At 43.6% G+C, this 16,979-nt stretch overlaps 1 protein-coding gene across 1 annotated transcript in view; it reads left to right on the plus strand.

Annotated features, from left to right (window-relative positions):
- Positions 1–16,979, plus strand: part of DNAH9 (dynein axonemal heavy chain 9) — a gene marked incomplete at both ends in the record, with an annotated part of 237,237 nt that overhangs the window by 117,445 nt on the left and 102,813 nt on the right. Inside the window, 4 exons of the mRNA XM_083352326.1 lie at positions 1,401–1,543; positions 3,314–3,475; positions 4,889–5,122; positions 16,513–16,773. Of these exons, the coding sequence (XP_083208452.1) occupies positions 1,401–1,543; positions 3,314–3,475; positions 4,889–5,122; positions 16,513–16,773 (800 nt within the window). The remainder of the gene's footprint in view (positions 1–1,400; positions 1,544–3,313; positions 3,476–4,888; positions 5,123–16,512; positions 16,774–16,979) is intronic.

Raw genomic sequence — 16,979 nt, forward strand, 5'->3', positions numbered from 1 at the left:
AATGAGGGGCAGGGTTTAACTAATACTAAAGTGAAGCAATTCTTCATTTCTTAATTTTTAACTGTATGTTTATAGGCTACCATTTAGAGACATGTAACATGTAACAATATTGAAAACTTCTACATCTAAACAACAAAACATCCATCATGAGATCTAAAACAATAGGCATCAACATTAAGCCATCTGTGACAATGAGCTAACAAATATCAATCAGTGACAACACAAATCATAATACCTACAGTATGTCACTACATCTATAACAGGAGCATAGAGAAAAAAATAAGACAACAGTCAACTTCCAAAGATCATCTGGAATAATTCAGTGTTTAATGCTTTCTGGAAGGCCATATAATTAGGGCTGAGTCTGATATACGAAGGAATGCTGTTCTATAATACAGACTCCACATATGAAAGGCCACCAGATTGAATTCTCTTCTCCTGTAGCCACTAACTCAGTCTGCTCACTGAGAAAGGAAGAGCCATTGAAAACTCTCCAATCCTTGTAAGCAGGATTATATCAAATGCCACTGAGAGATTCAGGAGGGGTGGAAGCACGCACTACCTCCATTTAAGTGCTGAGATAAGTAATTTCTGTGAATAACATTTCTGTTCCATATTTAAGCCTTAATATTGACAGAAAAGGATCCAGTTAATCCATTTCTTCCAGGGGTCTTTGCAACTACCAAGCTACTACGGTATCATCTGTAGTTCTATACCACCATCTCAAGAAAGGGAAAGTTGAGTACCAGATAGATGATAGTTGTCATAATTGTTAGGGAGGGCTTCGAGGAGAGGTTTGTCTCCCAGATCCAAGAAGACCCATTCTTATCTATGCCTCCTGAAGGAGCCAGGTAGAATAGTCATAGAAGGCAGAAAGCCTACTCGGTAGCACCTATTTACTTCATTGGAATCCACAGGCCAAAAAGAGTCCCAGCCAACATTGCAGGATGTTGTCCCAGTCGCAAGTGCAGAAAGGGGACTCGGGAAAGGGAAATCTGTGATACATTATTAGCAAAGCAGTTACAGTACAACTTCTAGGCTGAAAGATGCCCATCAACCACATAAATATAGCGGTAGCTGTTACTGAACCATATTGTTTTTTCACTGTTTCTGCCTTGGTTATAAGGCTGGTTACTGTAGCTAGAGGCCAGTAATGATAAATAATTTTTCAGCAATTTTCCCATTGTGTGCTAGAGATGTATCATTTTTTATTTATTTCTTAATTCCTTTGTTTTATTTTCCCCTATATTTCTTCACTTGTTATAGAATCAGAGCCCTTGGAAGTAAAAGAAATGAATTTGTTACTTCTCTCGATTGTCTTCTCCTTTGTCTCCAGCAAGATAGGGAATGCTGCAGGTATGGAATTTTGTGATGAATCAAATGTTATCCTGTGTTTCTAGGAGAAATTCCCGATCTTTTTCCTGATGAAGAAGTAGAAAATATCATAAGTAATATGAGGAATGAAGTAAAAACTCATGGTCTGATGGACACGAGGGAGGCATGTTGGAAATTCTTCATTGAACGGGTTAGACGACAGCTCAAGGTGGGACCTGCTCTTTTTTTGTTGCATGATGTTTCTGAAGATGATCTTTATACAATTTATCTGCAATTGACGAAATGTTGCTGTTTAAATACTGCAAACGGAGGGGGGGAGGGGGAAGAGAGATATCTATATCCTGGATAACACAAGAATAATAATCACATTTTTATGTAAGAAAAAGAATAGAGTCTAGGCCCTTGGTGGCGAACCTATGGCATGTGTGCCACAGGTGGCACGCAGAGCCCTCTCTCTGGGCACATGTGCCATCACCCCAGTCCTAGGCCTTCAGCTGGATTTTATAAAACCTTTTCGTTTTAGGCCTCTGCCATCGTGTGCAAAAAAAAAGGTTCAATCAATCAATCAATTTCAACTTCTCGCAGGAAAAAAAAGATCTCGCAAAGTTGGAATTGATTGATTGAACTTTTTAGTCCCACCCAGTCTGCCATTACCACTGTAGCCACGCTCACCCAATTGGCCATGCCCACCCAATTGGCCATGCCCACTTGGTAAGCCACACCTACCTGGCATCCAACAATACATAAGAGGGTTTTGGGTTGCAGTTTGGGCACTGGGTCTCTAAAAGGTTCACCATCACTGGTCTAGGCTGAGGTGCTGTGCCTTACTGTTTCTGGCTTGTTCTTTTTGCTGGAAAAGTGATTTCAATGACACCTACTGTTCTGCACAAGTTTCTGACTATAGCAATAGCACTTAGACTTATATCCCTCTTCTGAGTGCTTTACAACTCTCTTTAGGGAATTTACAATCTGGGTCCTCATTTTACTGACTTGGAAAGATGGAAGGCTGAGTCAACCTTGAGCTGATCAGGATCGAACTCCTGGCAGTGGGCAAAGTTAACCTGCAATACGGCATTCTAACTGCTGTGGAACCATGACTAAAGAGCAATCCACAAGAACAGTGTAGATAATGAGGGAATTCTTTGTGTTCCCACTTTGTGTATCATTCTTTGTCTATAGGAAACTAGTCCTAGTATTGCTTCTCTCTGCCTTGGTTCCCAAATATGCAAGCATGGAGCTCTTGTTTTTTCACTTTCCTCCTGGTGGGATGTAGTTAGTTAGTTCCTAAGCTTTGCCTATCTTTATTTTTTGTGTATCCTTAAAAAAAATCACTTTTCTGTTATAGTTGTAACACCCTGCTTCACTAATAATCACTCAGGGAATATTCTCACTATCAAGAAAACAACAACAACAACAATGTTGGAAGGGACTTGGAGGTCTTCTAGTCCAACTCCCTCCTCAGGCAGGAAACCTTATACCATTTCAGACAAATGGCTGTCCAGTCCCTTCTTAAAAACTTCCAGTGTTGGAGCATTCACAGCTTCTGGAGGCAGGTTGTTCCACTGGTTAATTGTTCTAACTGTCAGGAAGTTTCTCCTTAGTTCTAGGTCGCTTCTCTCCTTGACTAGTTTCCATCCGTTGCTTCTTGTCCTGCCTTCAGGTGCTTTGGAGAATAGCTTGGCTACCTCTGCTTTGTGGCAGCCCCTGAGATATTGGAACACTGCTATCATGTCACCCCTCACCCTTCTCTTCATTAAACTAGACATTCCCAATTCCAGCAGCCGTTCCTTATGTCTTTTAGCCTCCAGTCCCCTGATCATCTTTGTTGCTCAAATGCTTTCCTTTCAACAATTTTGAGCCATGCATCTTTGGAAACCTCAGAATAGCTTGAAAGTTTTTAAAGTCACAAAGCAAAGACCTTCCTCCTTCCTAATTCTGTTCACCTTGTTTTCCTCCGTGCTTGTTCTACTTTCCTCAGGTGGCACTTTGCTTTTCTCCAGTGGGGAACAAACTGAGAGTTCGTAGCCGGAGGTTCCCAGCCATTGTGAACTGTACAGCGATCGACTGGTTCCATGAGTGGCCTCAGGAAGCTCTGGAGTCAGTCAGCCTGCGCTTCTTGCAAGGGACAGAAGGCATTGAGGTAAGTGAATATTAGGAGCATGTCAAACGCTTTATCTCAACTGCAAGGTTGAACAGCTGTTTATTTATTTATTTTTTTTATTGAAGTTTTACATTACATTTTATCTTTAACAATCCCTCCCCCTCCCTCCGCCTACCCCTTCCTAACCCTCTCTAACCCTCCCCCCCTTCCCTCCTCCCCCCTCCCCGACTTCCCAGAGCTAAATACAAGGTATAAAAACAGAAACAATCATAAACAACCATATGCTAACAACAATAAACTATTAAGTCTATTGCACTCTAGCTCATATGAAATGACTACAAGCAATACTAATATCACATAAAGAAAAAAAAAACTCATTCAAATGCTAAGTGAAACTTTTTAGTCCCATATTTGTTCTGGATATAATCAATCCACTTTTTTCACTCCATAATATAACGTTGTTGCGAATGATCTTTCAAATAAGCCGAAATCTTTGCCATTTCCGCCAGGTCAGAAACTTTAAGAGTCCATTCTTCTATAGTCGGGAGTTCCTCCTTCTTCCAATATTGACCTACTAAAAGTCTTGCTGCTGTAATTAAATTCAACATCAACTTGATGTCCACAACAGTAGTATCTGTAATTATGCCCAATAAGAACAGTTGCGGACAAAACTTTATCCTTTGCTTAAAAATCTTCTGCATATTCCACCAGATGTTAATCCAAAAAGCCTTAACCTTTTTACAGGTCCACCATATATGAAAGTACGTTGCATCATCGCCACCACATCTCCAACATTTAGGTTGATAGTTCGGATACATACTTGCAAGCTTTTTAGGATCTAAATGCAAACAGCTGTTTATTTTGTAAGGCAAGTCTGGTGCTTCTGGGCATTTTATGGCTGCAGACAAAGAGAAAAAGCTACCTCACCCCATCTTTACACAAGTAGCGTGTACTTGTATGCAGATGTTTTCCAGCCGTGTGATGTAGTGGTTCAGCTGGTGGACTAGGACTGCGGAGACCAAGGTTCAACCTCAACTATGGAATCGCTCTGGGTGACTTTGGTCTGGTCTCTCACTTCCACCCTGAACCACAGGTTTGCTGTTTTGGAAGAAAAATAATTAAAGGAGGAAGGGCAATGTAAAGGAACTCAGTTGGGGTACTAATTGGACTACAACACTAAATGCATAAAATTGGTATTTTTGAAGTTACAAATAATTCAGTGCAATCTAATCAGGTTCCATATAATATCAAAATCAGGAAATTGTTGATGAGGAGTTTCATGTATTTCCTAGAATATTATGTTTTTCAGTTTGGTAATCGGTGCTTTATGTAAGACGTATCCATGAAACTTAGTCAAATTGCTTTGTTACTCACCTTGAAATAGTTTCTCTTTTAACATTGTTCTTGTTGTCACTGTCATTATCTTCTTTGATTATCCTCATCATGAACAAGCCTCCGGTGAAAGAATCTATCAGCAAGTTCATGGCTTATGTTCATACTAGTGTCAATGAGATGTCTTATTCTTACCTGACTAACGAACGTCGTTATAATTACACCACCCCCAAGTCGTTCTTGGAGCAAATCAAACTGTACCAAAATTTGCTGCTTAAAAAGAGAAAAGAACTAACAGCAAAGATGGAGCGATTAGAAAATGGTCTACAGAAGCTCAGCAGCACATCGGCCCAGGTGAGAAGGCTCCTGTTTTAGCTGGAAGGCTGGAGACTCATGCAAACGTTCTGAAACGAAGTATAAAGAATTATGTGTGCAATGCTCGTGGAGAGCTACTTGCATTTGGATGCATGGACTCTTGTCTGGATTTCATAGCACTGTCAAGTGAGTTGTAGTGAGATGTTAATAAGCAGGAAATCTTTTTGATTAGAGGGACAATACATTTAGAAAGACATTTTATTCCTTGCCTGATGCTTCCTTATTCTGCTCAACAGGAACTGGAGATGTGTTTCTGGAAAAAAAAAGTTACTGGCTTGTTTGATGCATCTTACTTAGTCTCTCCATTTTGTTTGACTTGATTGTTATTTACATTACTTAACTTACAGTGATTTGCTTAGCAATGCTTACACACACATCTGTGTGTGCACACGCACACGCACAGACACACACACAACTCTTCTCTTAGGATCTCCCTTGATACTAATGCAGGCCCTTGGTTTTTTCCTTACCGTACGTTGCAGCTTCAGTGTTGCAATAAGTGGGGGGAACAGGTTGCTCTTTTGTTTCCTACATTCCTTTTTTATGTCTGTGGAAACTTTGCAGAAAGAAGCACTGATCTGTAGAAAAAAAGGAGCTATATTCTTATACTGCTATTGTATTGTATAAGAATACAGTAGCAATATTTCAGCTTATTTTTTACTTTAAAAGTAAAAGGAAGGGAAATTTTGCAGTATTGTGGGCCGGGGGGGGGAGAAGCAAGAGGAGCAAGCTTCATCCAGCTGAGCAGAAATCAGTGGGTTGCCTATTGGGAGTTGAATTGGTTGAATGGAGCATGAGTTTCTAGGGTCAAAAATGGGCTTAAGAGGCCATAAATGCATCAAAATTGAAAATCAACCAACAATTGGCAGGGCATCAATTGGACCTGGGGCTGCCACCAGAATAGAACTAATCAGTAGAGATTATTCACTCTGAAGGTCTCAAGCCTGCTCAGGTCAGAAAATACAGCTCCAATTCAAAGCTGGAAATCATAAGCTCTGAATGCATTTCAGAAGGCTGGGAGTGGGAAGGATTGTCCACTCTTGCATCCAGGAAGCAAAGAGTGGCTTAAACTGGAAAAAGGTCAAGCAGAAAGTATTTATCTTCCGTGGTGGCGCAGTGGTTAGAATGCAGTACTGCAGCTACTTCTGTTGCCTGCCGGCTGCCTGCAGTTTGGCAGTTTGAATCTCACCAGGTTCAAGATTGACTCCGCCTTCCATCCTTCTGAGGTCGGTAAAATGAGGAGCCAAGTTGTTGGGGGCAATAGGCTAACTCTGTAAAACTACTTAGAGAGGGCTGTAGAGCACTACAAAGTGGTATATAAGTCTAAGTGCTATTGCTATCTGCCCAGAGTAAGTTCTTACAAGGTCTGTCTAAAGAGTACTTCTCCCTTTGTTCAGTAGGTCATGAGATTTTAAGTCAGTACCATTGGATTTAGGCCTCCAACATGAACAGCCAGAAATTCTCAAGCCCATTTTATATTATGGATAGTTGCTTGCTAACCTGGTGTATGGAAACCTCTGATCAAGGGAGTGTTGTAAAGACACACCTCCAACAAAAATCTATAAGGAGTGTGAACTGAGACCCCAGCTCTATCACCTTTCAGTCATTTCTCAAAGTGGATCTTCAGGATCTTCCAAAATAAAATCTATATGGCTTTTAAAAAGCACCCCTATAATTTGTTGCAAATGTTGCTTTCATATTCTTATAGAGAAGTTAATAAGAATTAACCTAGTTTAAATTTGAAGAGGAATTATTCTGAAGGAAGAAGTGAAGATTTTTCTCCCCGACTGCACTTTCAGAGCAGTTTATAAGTTGTAGTTCATCTGAAAGCACCACTCAGCTTCCCTGGTCTGATTCTTTTCTGGTTTCTTGCTGAACCTAATTGTGGAGAACAATCTCCTTTGAATGAGATGCTGCTTTATTTTGGAGGCAACCAGCTTCTGATCTGCAGCTTTGAATCACTACTCAGTTTGCTGCTTAGCTGTTCTAGTTTTAAAATATTTTTTTTAAAATAAAACTTTGAAAAACTTTTGGCCAGTCAGAATAATCCTGGGTTGTTGTTGGGTTGGGTTTTTTTTGGGAATAACCTTTGCTTCTTTTTCTTCTCCCTTGTTGCAACTATTTCCTTATTTCCAGAAATGTTTTGAAGTTTCCATCCTTTTTCCTTCTGTGAACATGAGACATGCTGGGAAAAAGAACTCTTTGGGCAATCGTTTTATTTTTAAGCATGCTTCCTGCTGTGAAAGAGAGGTTGCCTTGTACTAGTCTTTCTGTATGTGTGGCAACTTGTTGACGCTGCGTTTCTTTTTTTTTAAAAAAAAATCATTGCACTGTAGACTCTGTGTTATATACGTAAACAATCCCCTGAGAGAGATGTATATATGTTAACTGTTCAAATAATACGGCAGCAGCAAGCGTATAAACTAAAAGCAGCCTGACAAGAAAACACGCGGGAACTTTGACAGCTGTCAAAGTTCCCCGCACCGCGCAGGCGCCACCACTGACAGCTCGCGGCTGTCAAACGCCGGACTACGAAGAAGCCTGAGCTGTCAAAGCGTCCACCGTACAGCGCAGGCGCAACCACTGACAGCTCGCGGCTGTCAAAACACCAAGACACGCGGAAGCCGGAGCTGTCAACAAAAGACGACGCGGATTGGTCCCTGCCTGACAGGGCGCCAAAAGGAACACCGCTGATTGGTCCTCACTACCAGCTGCCGGCTATAAAAGCCGGACAAGTTATTCTATGTTTGCCTTTGCTCTTAAATAAATCTGTTGTTACTAGCCTGTCGTCCCGAGTGGTCCTTCGGCTACTTCACTGGCGACGAAGGTGGGATCGCTCCGGAGCTGAAGTCACGGCCGAGGAAGGGAGTTCCCGGCAAGAGCTGTCACGGAAGTTTTAACTTCCATCGGAGCAACCCAGGACCGGACGACATGGCAAACTTCGGCCGTGTGAGGGAGTTTGATACCCGCCATCCCGAGAGATGGCAATCACACCTCGGCCAAGTCGAGGGATTCCTCCTCGTCAGTAAGATCACTGACGACCGAGCAAAGGCCGCCGCTCTGCTGTACATCAGCGGGCCCCCGGTGTACGATGCAGCCGTCGGGTTGTTCAGCCCAGTGCCCATCACTGAAGTCTCCTACGCGGACTTGGTGGACCAGCTGAGCAAATACTACATGCCGGCTCGATCAGAACTATACTGGCGGGTGCAATTCGCGCAAAAGAAACAACGGCAGGACGAGCCCGCCAACGAATTCATCGCCGGGGTCAGGCATGCCGCAAGGAACTGCTGCTTCCCCGACCTGGAAGACCGCATCAGAGACCAGGTGGTGATCGGTCTGAGGGACGAGAAGCTACAAAAAAAACTGACGTCCAAACCCGACATGAACCTGGCCGAGCTGACCAGGGAGATCATGGCATACGAACACAGCCACAAGAAGAAGCCGACCAACACGACCCCAGAGACCCCCGCGACCGTCTACCAGGAAAGCGCAGCCTTCAGCGACAGCGGAGAGTCGGTAGATTTCACCGACGGAGAAGCCCTACAACGCCGAATGGAGCACCGACAGCCGAGAAGGGGAAAGACGTCGGACCGCCGGGGAGCCAGGAACCCTCCACCGCCACCGCGTTACGAGCAACGAGCCGCCTGTGCCAGCTGCGGGGGCAATCATGCCCGAGGAGGTTGCCGTTTTAGGAACGCGAAATGCCACAATTGCGGGAAGACCGGCCACATCAAGCCGGTGTGCCGCAGCAAGGGCCGGGACAACATCAATGAGGTGGAGGCAAACCCCCCAGGTAGGCCAGCTGCCCAGGCCAGCAGAGAACCCCACCCAGGGCCCCTGGTAGAGATTGTGGACAGGGTAAACAGCATAAGCTCCAAGGTTAAGATCTGGGTCAGGATTCAGGGGGTGCCCTGCCACATGGAAGTAGATTCCGGGTCGGCAGTTTCCTTAATTTCTCTAACAACCTATCAGGAGATCTGTCAGAAGGGCCGAGGACAAATCCCCCTGAAACAAACTCAGGTACACCTAGCTGACTTCCAGAAAACCCCCATTCCGGTGGAAGGAAAAGCCAGGGTCGTAGTGCAGTACAAGGGGTTCAAGGGGCCCCTGGAGGTTTTAGTCACACCAGGGAACCGCACCGATTTGATAGGACTAAACTGGTTCAGTCCATTAGGTATCGCTTTAACTGGGGTTAACACCATCCTAACACCCAGCCTAGAAGCCGTTTGCGATAAGTTCGCCGACGTTTTCGATGGCACTTTAGGGAAATACACGGGTCCCCCCATCTCCTTACAGTTAGACCCTGCAATCCAACCAGTTAAGATAAGAGCCAGGAGGGTACCTTTTGCCCTTAAGGAAAAAATCGAAAACGAACTTGATCGCCTCGTAGGACTAGGGGTGCTTGAGCCCACAGAAGGGGGAACCTGGGAGACCCCTATCGTCACCCCAATCAAACCTAATGGGGAAGTGAGACTGTGCGCTGATTATAAGGCGACAGTCAACTTAGCCCTCAGCCCCCATGCCTACCCGGTGCCAGCGGTAAGGGACGTATTTGCTTCCATCCGCTCGGGCACCCTTTTCGCCAAGCTCGATCTCGCTCAGGCGTACTTACAGCTACCTGTCACTGAGGACACTGCGGAGGCCCAGACAATTGTCACCCACCGCGGTGCCTTTAAGGTAAAGAGGCTCCAATTTGGCATATCGGCGGCCCCGGGTATATTTCAGGGTATCATGGAGAAGACCCTGAAAGGAATACCCGGGGTCTGCCCCTACTTCGACGATGTTCTCATCGCCGGAGAAAACGAAGCGAACTTAGCTGACAGGCTGTCAGCTGTGCTAAGCCGGCTCAGAGAAGCCGGCCTCAAACTTAAGCGGGAAAAGTGCTCTATTGGAGTCACATCCACTGAATTCCTAGGGTACAAAATAGATAGCCAGGGCATCCACCCCACCTCACAAAAACTACAGGCTATTCAAACCGCACCCAGTCCTAGGAATAAGCAAGAGCTGCAATCCTTTTTAGGATTGTTAAATTTTTACCATGCCTTCATCCCCCATAAGGCCACTATTGCGGAGCCTCTGCACAGACTCCTAGACAAGGGTACAACTTGGTCCTGGACCAAAGAACATGAGAATAGCTTCCAATCATTAAAAAAGATTATCTGTCACAGTTCAACTATCACCCTTTTCAGGGAGGACACCCCAATATGCATCGCTTGCGATGCCTCTCCCTATGGAATCGGGGCTGTCTTAAGTCACATATTCAAGGACGGCACACAAAGACCCATAGCCTTCTATTCACGCACTCTAACCAAAGCTGAAAGAAACTACGCCCAAATCGACAGGGAAGCCCTAGCAATAGTAGCAGGGGTCAAAAAATTTCACGATTACCTGTATGGAAGACCATTTACTATAATTACAGATCACAAACCCCTGCTAGGCATATTCACGTGGAACAAAACTACTCCACAAATTCTCTCCCCGAGAATGCTAAGATGGTCAACCTTCTTAGCAGCCTATTCCTATCAACTGATACATAAACCAGGTAAAGAATTGGGTCATGCTGACTGCCTCAGCAGACTGCCCATACAAACCAGGGACCCAGACCCAGCCCCAGCCAGCCAGATTTTAGCAATCTCCCAACTTCCAGAATGCCCCCTGACTGCAAACATCATAGCTAATAATTCTGCCAAAGATAAAATACTTGCCAGAATCCTCAAATGGGCCACAACAGGATGGCCAGCTCAAAATCCACAACCTCAATTCCAACCTTATTATAACAGAAAAAATGAGATCTCAACACATAGAGGATGCCTGCTGTGGGGAAATAGGGTCATCATACCAGAGAGAAACATAGACCAAACATTACAAATTTTACAAGAAGGACACCCTGGAATTGTAAAAATGAAGGCGATGGCTAGAAGTTATGTGTGGTGGCCAGGCATAGATAAACAAATAGAAAAGTACGTAGGTGGGTGTTATACCTGTCAAGAGACCAGGAATGAACCACCCCAGGCTCCAATCCATAAATGGGAGACAACAAGAAACCCTTGGTCACGTATACATGTAGATTTTGCGGGACCCATCCAAGGCCAAAGTTTCTTAATTGTAGTAGACAGCCACTCAAAATGGCTGGAAGTCACCCCCCTTAGAACAATAACGTCCCAAGCCACTATTCAAGCTTTACGAAAAATATTCGCTACGCACGGCTTACCTGACACCATAGTCTCTGACAACGGGCCTCAATTCACCTCTCGTGAATTTCAGATCTTCGCTATGAAGAATTGTATTAGGCTGGTCACGTCGGCGCCGTTCCACCCTTCGTCAAACAGAATGGCTGAAATTATGGTACGATCCACGAAAGAAGCATTAAAAAAATTCGTTAAAGGAAACTGGCAGAGGCGCCTCAGCCAGTTCCTCTTAGCACAACACACAACACCATGCTCTACGACCGGCAAATCACCAGCAGAATTAAGATGGGGGAGAAGGCTAATAACACGTCTGGACAGACTGCACCCTGACACGTATCCAGAAAAAGAACCACACCCCCACCCTACCCGCACACTCAACCCAGGTCAATTGATTTGGGCACGATCATACACAGATAAAAACAAGTGGGTCCAAGGAACAGTAATAAAACAAACAGGGCCCATCTCATACCTTATAGCTACGCAAGCACAGGGCAACATACGCCGCCATATTGATCAGCTCAGACCCAGACAACCACCACACAATTCTGGGCAACCAACCAATGCCAGCATACAGCTCCCACCGGAAATGCTGCCTATTCCAAACCAGGAAGAAGAACACCAAAACGAAGACCCGGAACCTCACCACCCTCCACCCCTTCGCCGCTCAAACAGGAATCAGAGACCACCCACCTACCTAAAAGACTATCAGTGGGCAGGTTCAAACATCCAAGAAGACGGAAACGCACCAGGGGAGGGGTAAGGGGTGTGTTATATACGTAAACAATCCCCTGAGAGAGATGTATATATGTTAACTGTTCAAATAATACGGCAGCAGCAAGCGTATAAACTAAAAGCAGCCTGACAAGAAAACACGCGGGAACTTTGACAGCTGTCAAAGTTCCCCGCACCGCGCAGGCGCCACCACTGACAGCTCGCGGCTGTCAAACGCCGGACTACGAAGAAGCCTGAGCTGTCAAAGCGTCCACCGTACAGCGCAGGCGCAACCACTGACAGCTCGCGGCTGTCAAAACACCAAGACACGCGGAAGCCGGAGCTGTCAACAAAAGACGACGCGGATTGGTCCCTGCCTGACAGGGCGCCAAAAGGAACACCGCTGATTGGTCCTCACTACCAGCTGCCGGCTATAAAAGCCGGACAAGTTATTCTATGTTTGCCTTTGCTCTTAAATAAATCTGTTGTTACTAGCCTGTCGTCCCGAGTGGTCCTTCGGCTACTTCAGACTCCACACTCTCCTGCTATACCAATTAACTGCCAAGCTTTCTGATGTAGTGTATTACATCCTAACATTCGGCCCAGACAATTGGAATTAAAAGACATGCTGGCATTCTCCTTCAAACTCTTAGAGTGTGTGTTTTCTTTCTACACACACCGAATCACAAGGCTCAGGCCTTGCTTAAGTGCAGCATGCTTTTTCTTCTCCTTTCCTTCAAAAGTTACTTAAAGCAAGCAGATCTTCCTCTTTCTCTAACAAAGCGAAACGTACACATTAATTAGTTACAATTTGGTGATTATTGCTGATCATCTCTACTGAGACAAGTGAGAGGATTTGCTTCTGTTCTCCCAATTCTGCACATAGAGACAGAGCTAGCAGAAGGAATGTTTCTGGATTTGTATGTTATTTCTGCCCCCCCCCTTTTTTTTTAAAAAAAATTGGTTTATGTTGCCTTGGTTACTAGTTAGCCTCTTTGTGTGTGCAGGTGTTGTTAAACCCTGGAGAAAAATCAACTTATCAACAGTGCTGTCAAAGTTGAGCTGTTAACCAGATCAACATAAAACCATGACACGAGCTAAGCCAAGCATCTGCTCTTTACTTACTCACTGCTTTCCTTATCATTTCCTAAACCTTAACAGTTTGTAGTCAGTCTCCCTTGATGACATGCTTCACACCTTGTGTGTTGCTGTCTCAGTGGAGTCAATTGCTCTGCCTCGGAGAACCATTGGGCTGATTAGACTGAGTCAACTGCTTTTCTTCTATTGAAGCATCTTCTGGCAAGTGCAGAAATTGCTCCAAAGGAACACTTGCCCAAATCTTCCTCAAAGCAGAGTCGGTCCTAAGTATGTTTCTCAGTAGGCTCTTTCTTGTAGGTTAAGTGATCCAATTTGCAAGCTTTTTATATGGCTGATAGCAGAATTTATTCCAAACTTTTAGGTTAGTTGGAGTCATAATTCATACCCCCATAAACCCTGGTTTATATATCACGGTGGCAGCTTTTGCCTCAATTAAGTGCCAAACAAGGCATATTATGTCTTGTGTGTTAAATCGGCCAATGGATTTTTTTTTTAATAATACTTTCCAAACAAGGGATATAATTTTGATGTAATGCTTGGGAGCAGTAGATGAAGGGCACTTACCTATTCACTCCCACCGTTTCTCAGTCCCAGCATCTTGAATGTCTTCATCTACCTTCAGTTCACACTTGCAGAGACAAAATATATGTTTGAAACTTTCTAAGGGGGTAAAAAAAACAGCCTTATTCAGTGAATTGAAAGAGGAAAATGTTAGGCCAGGAAATAGACGTGCCACTGTTCCTGCTACTTCTCCACTCACAAATTGCTCCCCGCCGGGATAATCTGTTTAAAAGAAAAAAAAATATTGGACAAGTATTGTCACATACTGTGACATGTACTATGTTGTTTGAGCATAAATATTTTCAGGGTTTGCTTTGTTCTGAAAAAGTTTTCCCTGGAGTTTCTCTCCATAAGACCAATACTTTTTCTCTGTGCCTTTTCTTACATCCATTCTTAATAGAAGAATTGTGCATTTTTTAATAGCTGGCCTTCCTCCTTTTGTTATTAAAGCCTACTGTATGCTCCGCAGCTTTGTGAAACTTTTTAAAATGTGATTTTCTCTATTCTTTATACATTCTATCTCTTCTTACAAAGAGAGAAAGGCGATTGCAACTGTAGATTCTCTCTTTTTGTGTACCTGATCCATGGATTTGGCAGAGCCTTACAAATCAAAACCTCAGTACCTCATCAGAATATTTAAAACCCGATAAACTTTCTATTCGTTATGCGCATTCACCGTCGCAACGTTATTCAGTCTGAAGTTATAAGCTGTATCTGAAATATGGGAAGAAAAAGCCTTTCTTCGTTTATTTTTTTCCAATTGTCCAAAGATCTTTAAATAAATGAAATGGCGCCACATAGTTTTGCTGATTGAAGTGCTTATCCCATTCCTCCAAACAAAGAATAAATATGCCTCCTCTCCGAACAACAGGACTCGAGAACAGATTAACTGTTCAGCAAAGCTGTATATCGTGGGCATGGCACTATGTAGTAAGAGAATCTTGCAAGTCTGAATGTGCCTTCTCTCCTCTCCCTTTTATCTTCAGGTGAATTGTGTGTGTGTGTGGGGGATGTATATCTTAAGACATCATCATAAATCTTTACCTTCATATGGACTTAAGGCACATTTATCTGTTTGTTGCCTTGGTGATATATCTTCCCTCTCTCCATCTAGTCCAGGGGTCGGCAACCTCGGCTCTTTTATGACTCGTGGACTTCAACTCCCAGAATTCCTGAGCCAGCTATGCTGGCTCAGGAATTCTGGGAGTTGAAGTCCACGAGTCATAAAAGAGCCGAGGTTGCCGACCCCTGATCTAGTCCATCCTTTTTACATTTTTTTCTGTGAGTTACAGAACAGAGATGGCATTAGACACATTTGTGTGACTGGAGGACTCAGCGTCCCTGTCCTGATCCTCCTGGATCCCTCAGTCATGATACTATTGACCATGGTACACTTCTGAACCAACTTCATGGATTGGGAGTGGGGGGAACTGTTTTGCAGCGGTTCTCCTCCTTTCTTCATTTGTGCTGATGACGTTACCTAGTTTGGGTAATAGAACGTCTGCAAGACAACAACAAAAGCTCAGAGAGCACCAAGAACCCCTTGTGTTTTTAAGAACCCCTCATGGATTTGTAGTAGGTTTTAGTACTAGGCTTTCTTGTAAGCTGCTCAGAATGAAATGGGGGGCCATATAAATTCGAGAAATAAGCAAAATAAGTAAATGACAAGTAAAAAAAACAAATTCTATTTCTTAGAATAAGTTAAAGCCCTTAGACATTGCCTAGTCCAGATTCCTAGGAGCACTATTCCAAGTACGTTGCAGTCTCCAACAGTAGCACTCAAGTTTAAAAACCAGAATGATCTCCCTGGAATCCAAGGCTGGCATATGCTGATTTATTTTTGGCTCAAATCTCTCTCTCTCTTTTTTTAGTGACTCTCTGAGTGCTACAAGCCTACTTGATAAATTTTTCCTCTTCCTGGAAAATTTATGCCAGTGAGGCTTCTCAAGTGCAGCTCTCATGGCTGGGAGGTTTCCAAGAGCCATAGATGCTACTCGGCAACAGGCATTTGACGTAGCCTTCCAAGTAGAGCAGGGCGAATTGGGTCACTGACTCTGGCAATATATAAATAGGTGACCATTCACACCACAAATTATCCATGCAATATTACCTGTCCAGCACGTTAACAAGCTTTTTTCTTAGGTCATTTTAATGCCTTGCCCTTTGCAATCTTGGAGGGAAAGTATATTAATAGCCCTTTTGCAGAGCAAATCCACCCTGGAGGAACCTGAAATTCTAAGCTCGTGCATTTCTTAGAGATATTTTCTATAGCAACTTGCATCCTATCCTTATAACTCCACTTACTAATAGTAGTATCACTAGTTGGGAGGACGCTTCTTATTGTTGGGCAGGAACCATACTATCTCTAGGGGAGTTGTAAATTATTTTTGACCTCCATTACTTTATGCCAGAAACTATTCCTTTAAGTGTTGGGACCTCACTAATGGACAATTCAATTTTTTTTTTAAAAAAAATGTGTTTTAGGTTGTTTATGGTTTTATCCCCCTGCTATATTTCATCAGTCACTAAGAAGATTTATATGCATTTACACACAGAGAGAGAGACGCACACATGACAGTTTAGTATTAAGAAACATTTTCATTTTTTTAAAATCACAAAGTACTCTTCTAATCCTGTTTATCTGTGAAATACTAAGATCCCTTAGTATTTTATAAGTTACCTTTATAGTATTATAATGCATTATTTTATTTGCTTCTGTTGGTTTTAGAAAACATCTATATTTCTTCATTTGAACCTTGCATCTTGTGTGTGTAAAGGTTTCTGAATGGCTCTCCTTCATCTTTCCTCCAGGTAGATGACCTGAAAGCCAAACTGGCAGCTCAGGAGGTGGAGCTGAAGCAAAAGAATGAAGATGCCGACCAGCTGATTCAGGTGGTGGGCACAGAGACAGAGAAGGTCAGTAAGGAGAAGGCCATTGCTGATGAGGAGGAGCAGAAGGTGGCCTTGATTACCGAGGAGGTCCAGCAGAAACAGAAGGACTGTGAGAAAGATTTGACACAAGCTGAACCTGCCCTTGCTGCTGCCCAGCAAGCCCTCAACACATTGAATAAGGTACTTGAGGAGGGTGGAGTAATGTTTCCTAGTATCCTGTTTACCTGGGAAGATCTCTGCACTCATATGCAGGGAGAGCCGTACATTCACACTGCACGTTTTCCTTCAGTAATTGATGTAAAAGAAAGCATGAAGAAGAGAACTGCCTCTATTGTTTAACTATGAATTCAGCCTTAGTTCAGAAAAAGCTGCTTTGGTTTCACATA

The sequence above is a fragment of the Vipera ursinii genome, assembly GCF_947247035.1.
Source record: "Vipera ursinii genome assembly, chromosome: 2".
Taxonomy (NCBI): domain Eukaryota; kingdom Metazoa; phylum Chordata; class Lepidosauria; order Squamata; family Viperidae; genus Vipera; species Vipera ursinii.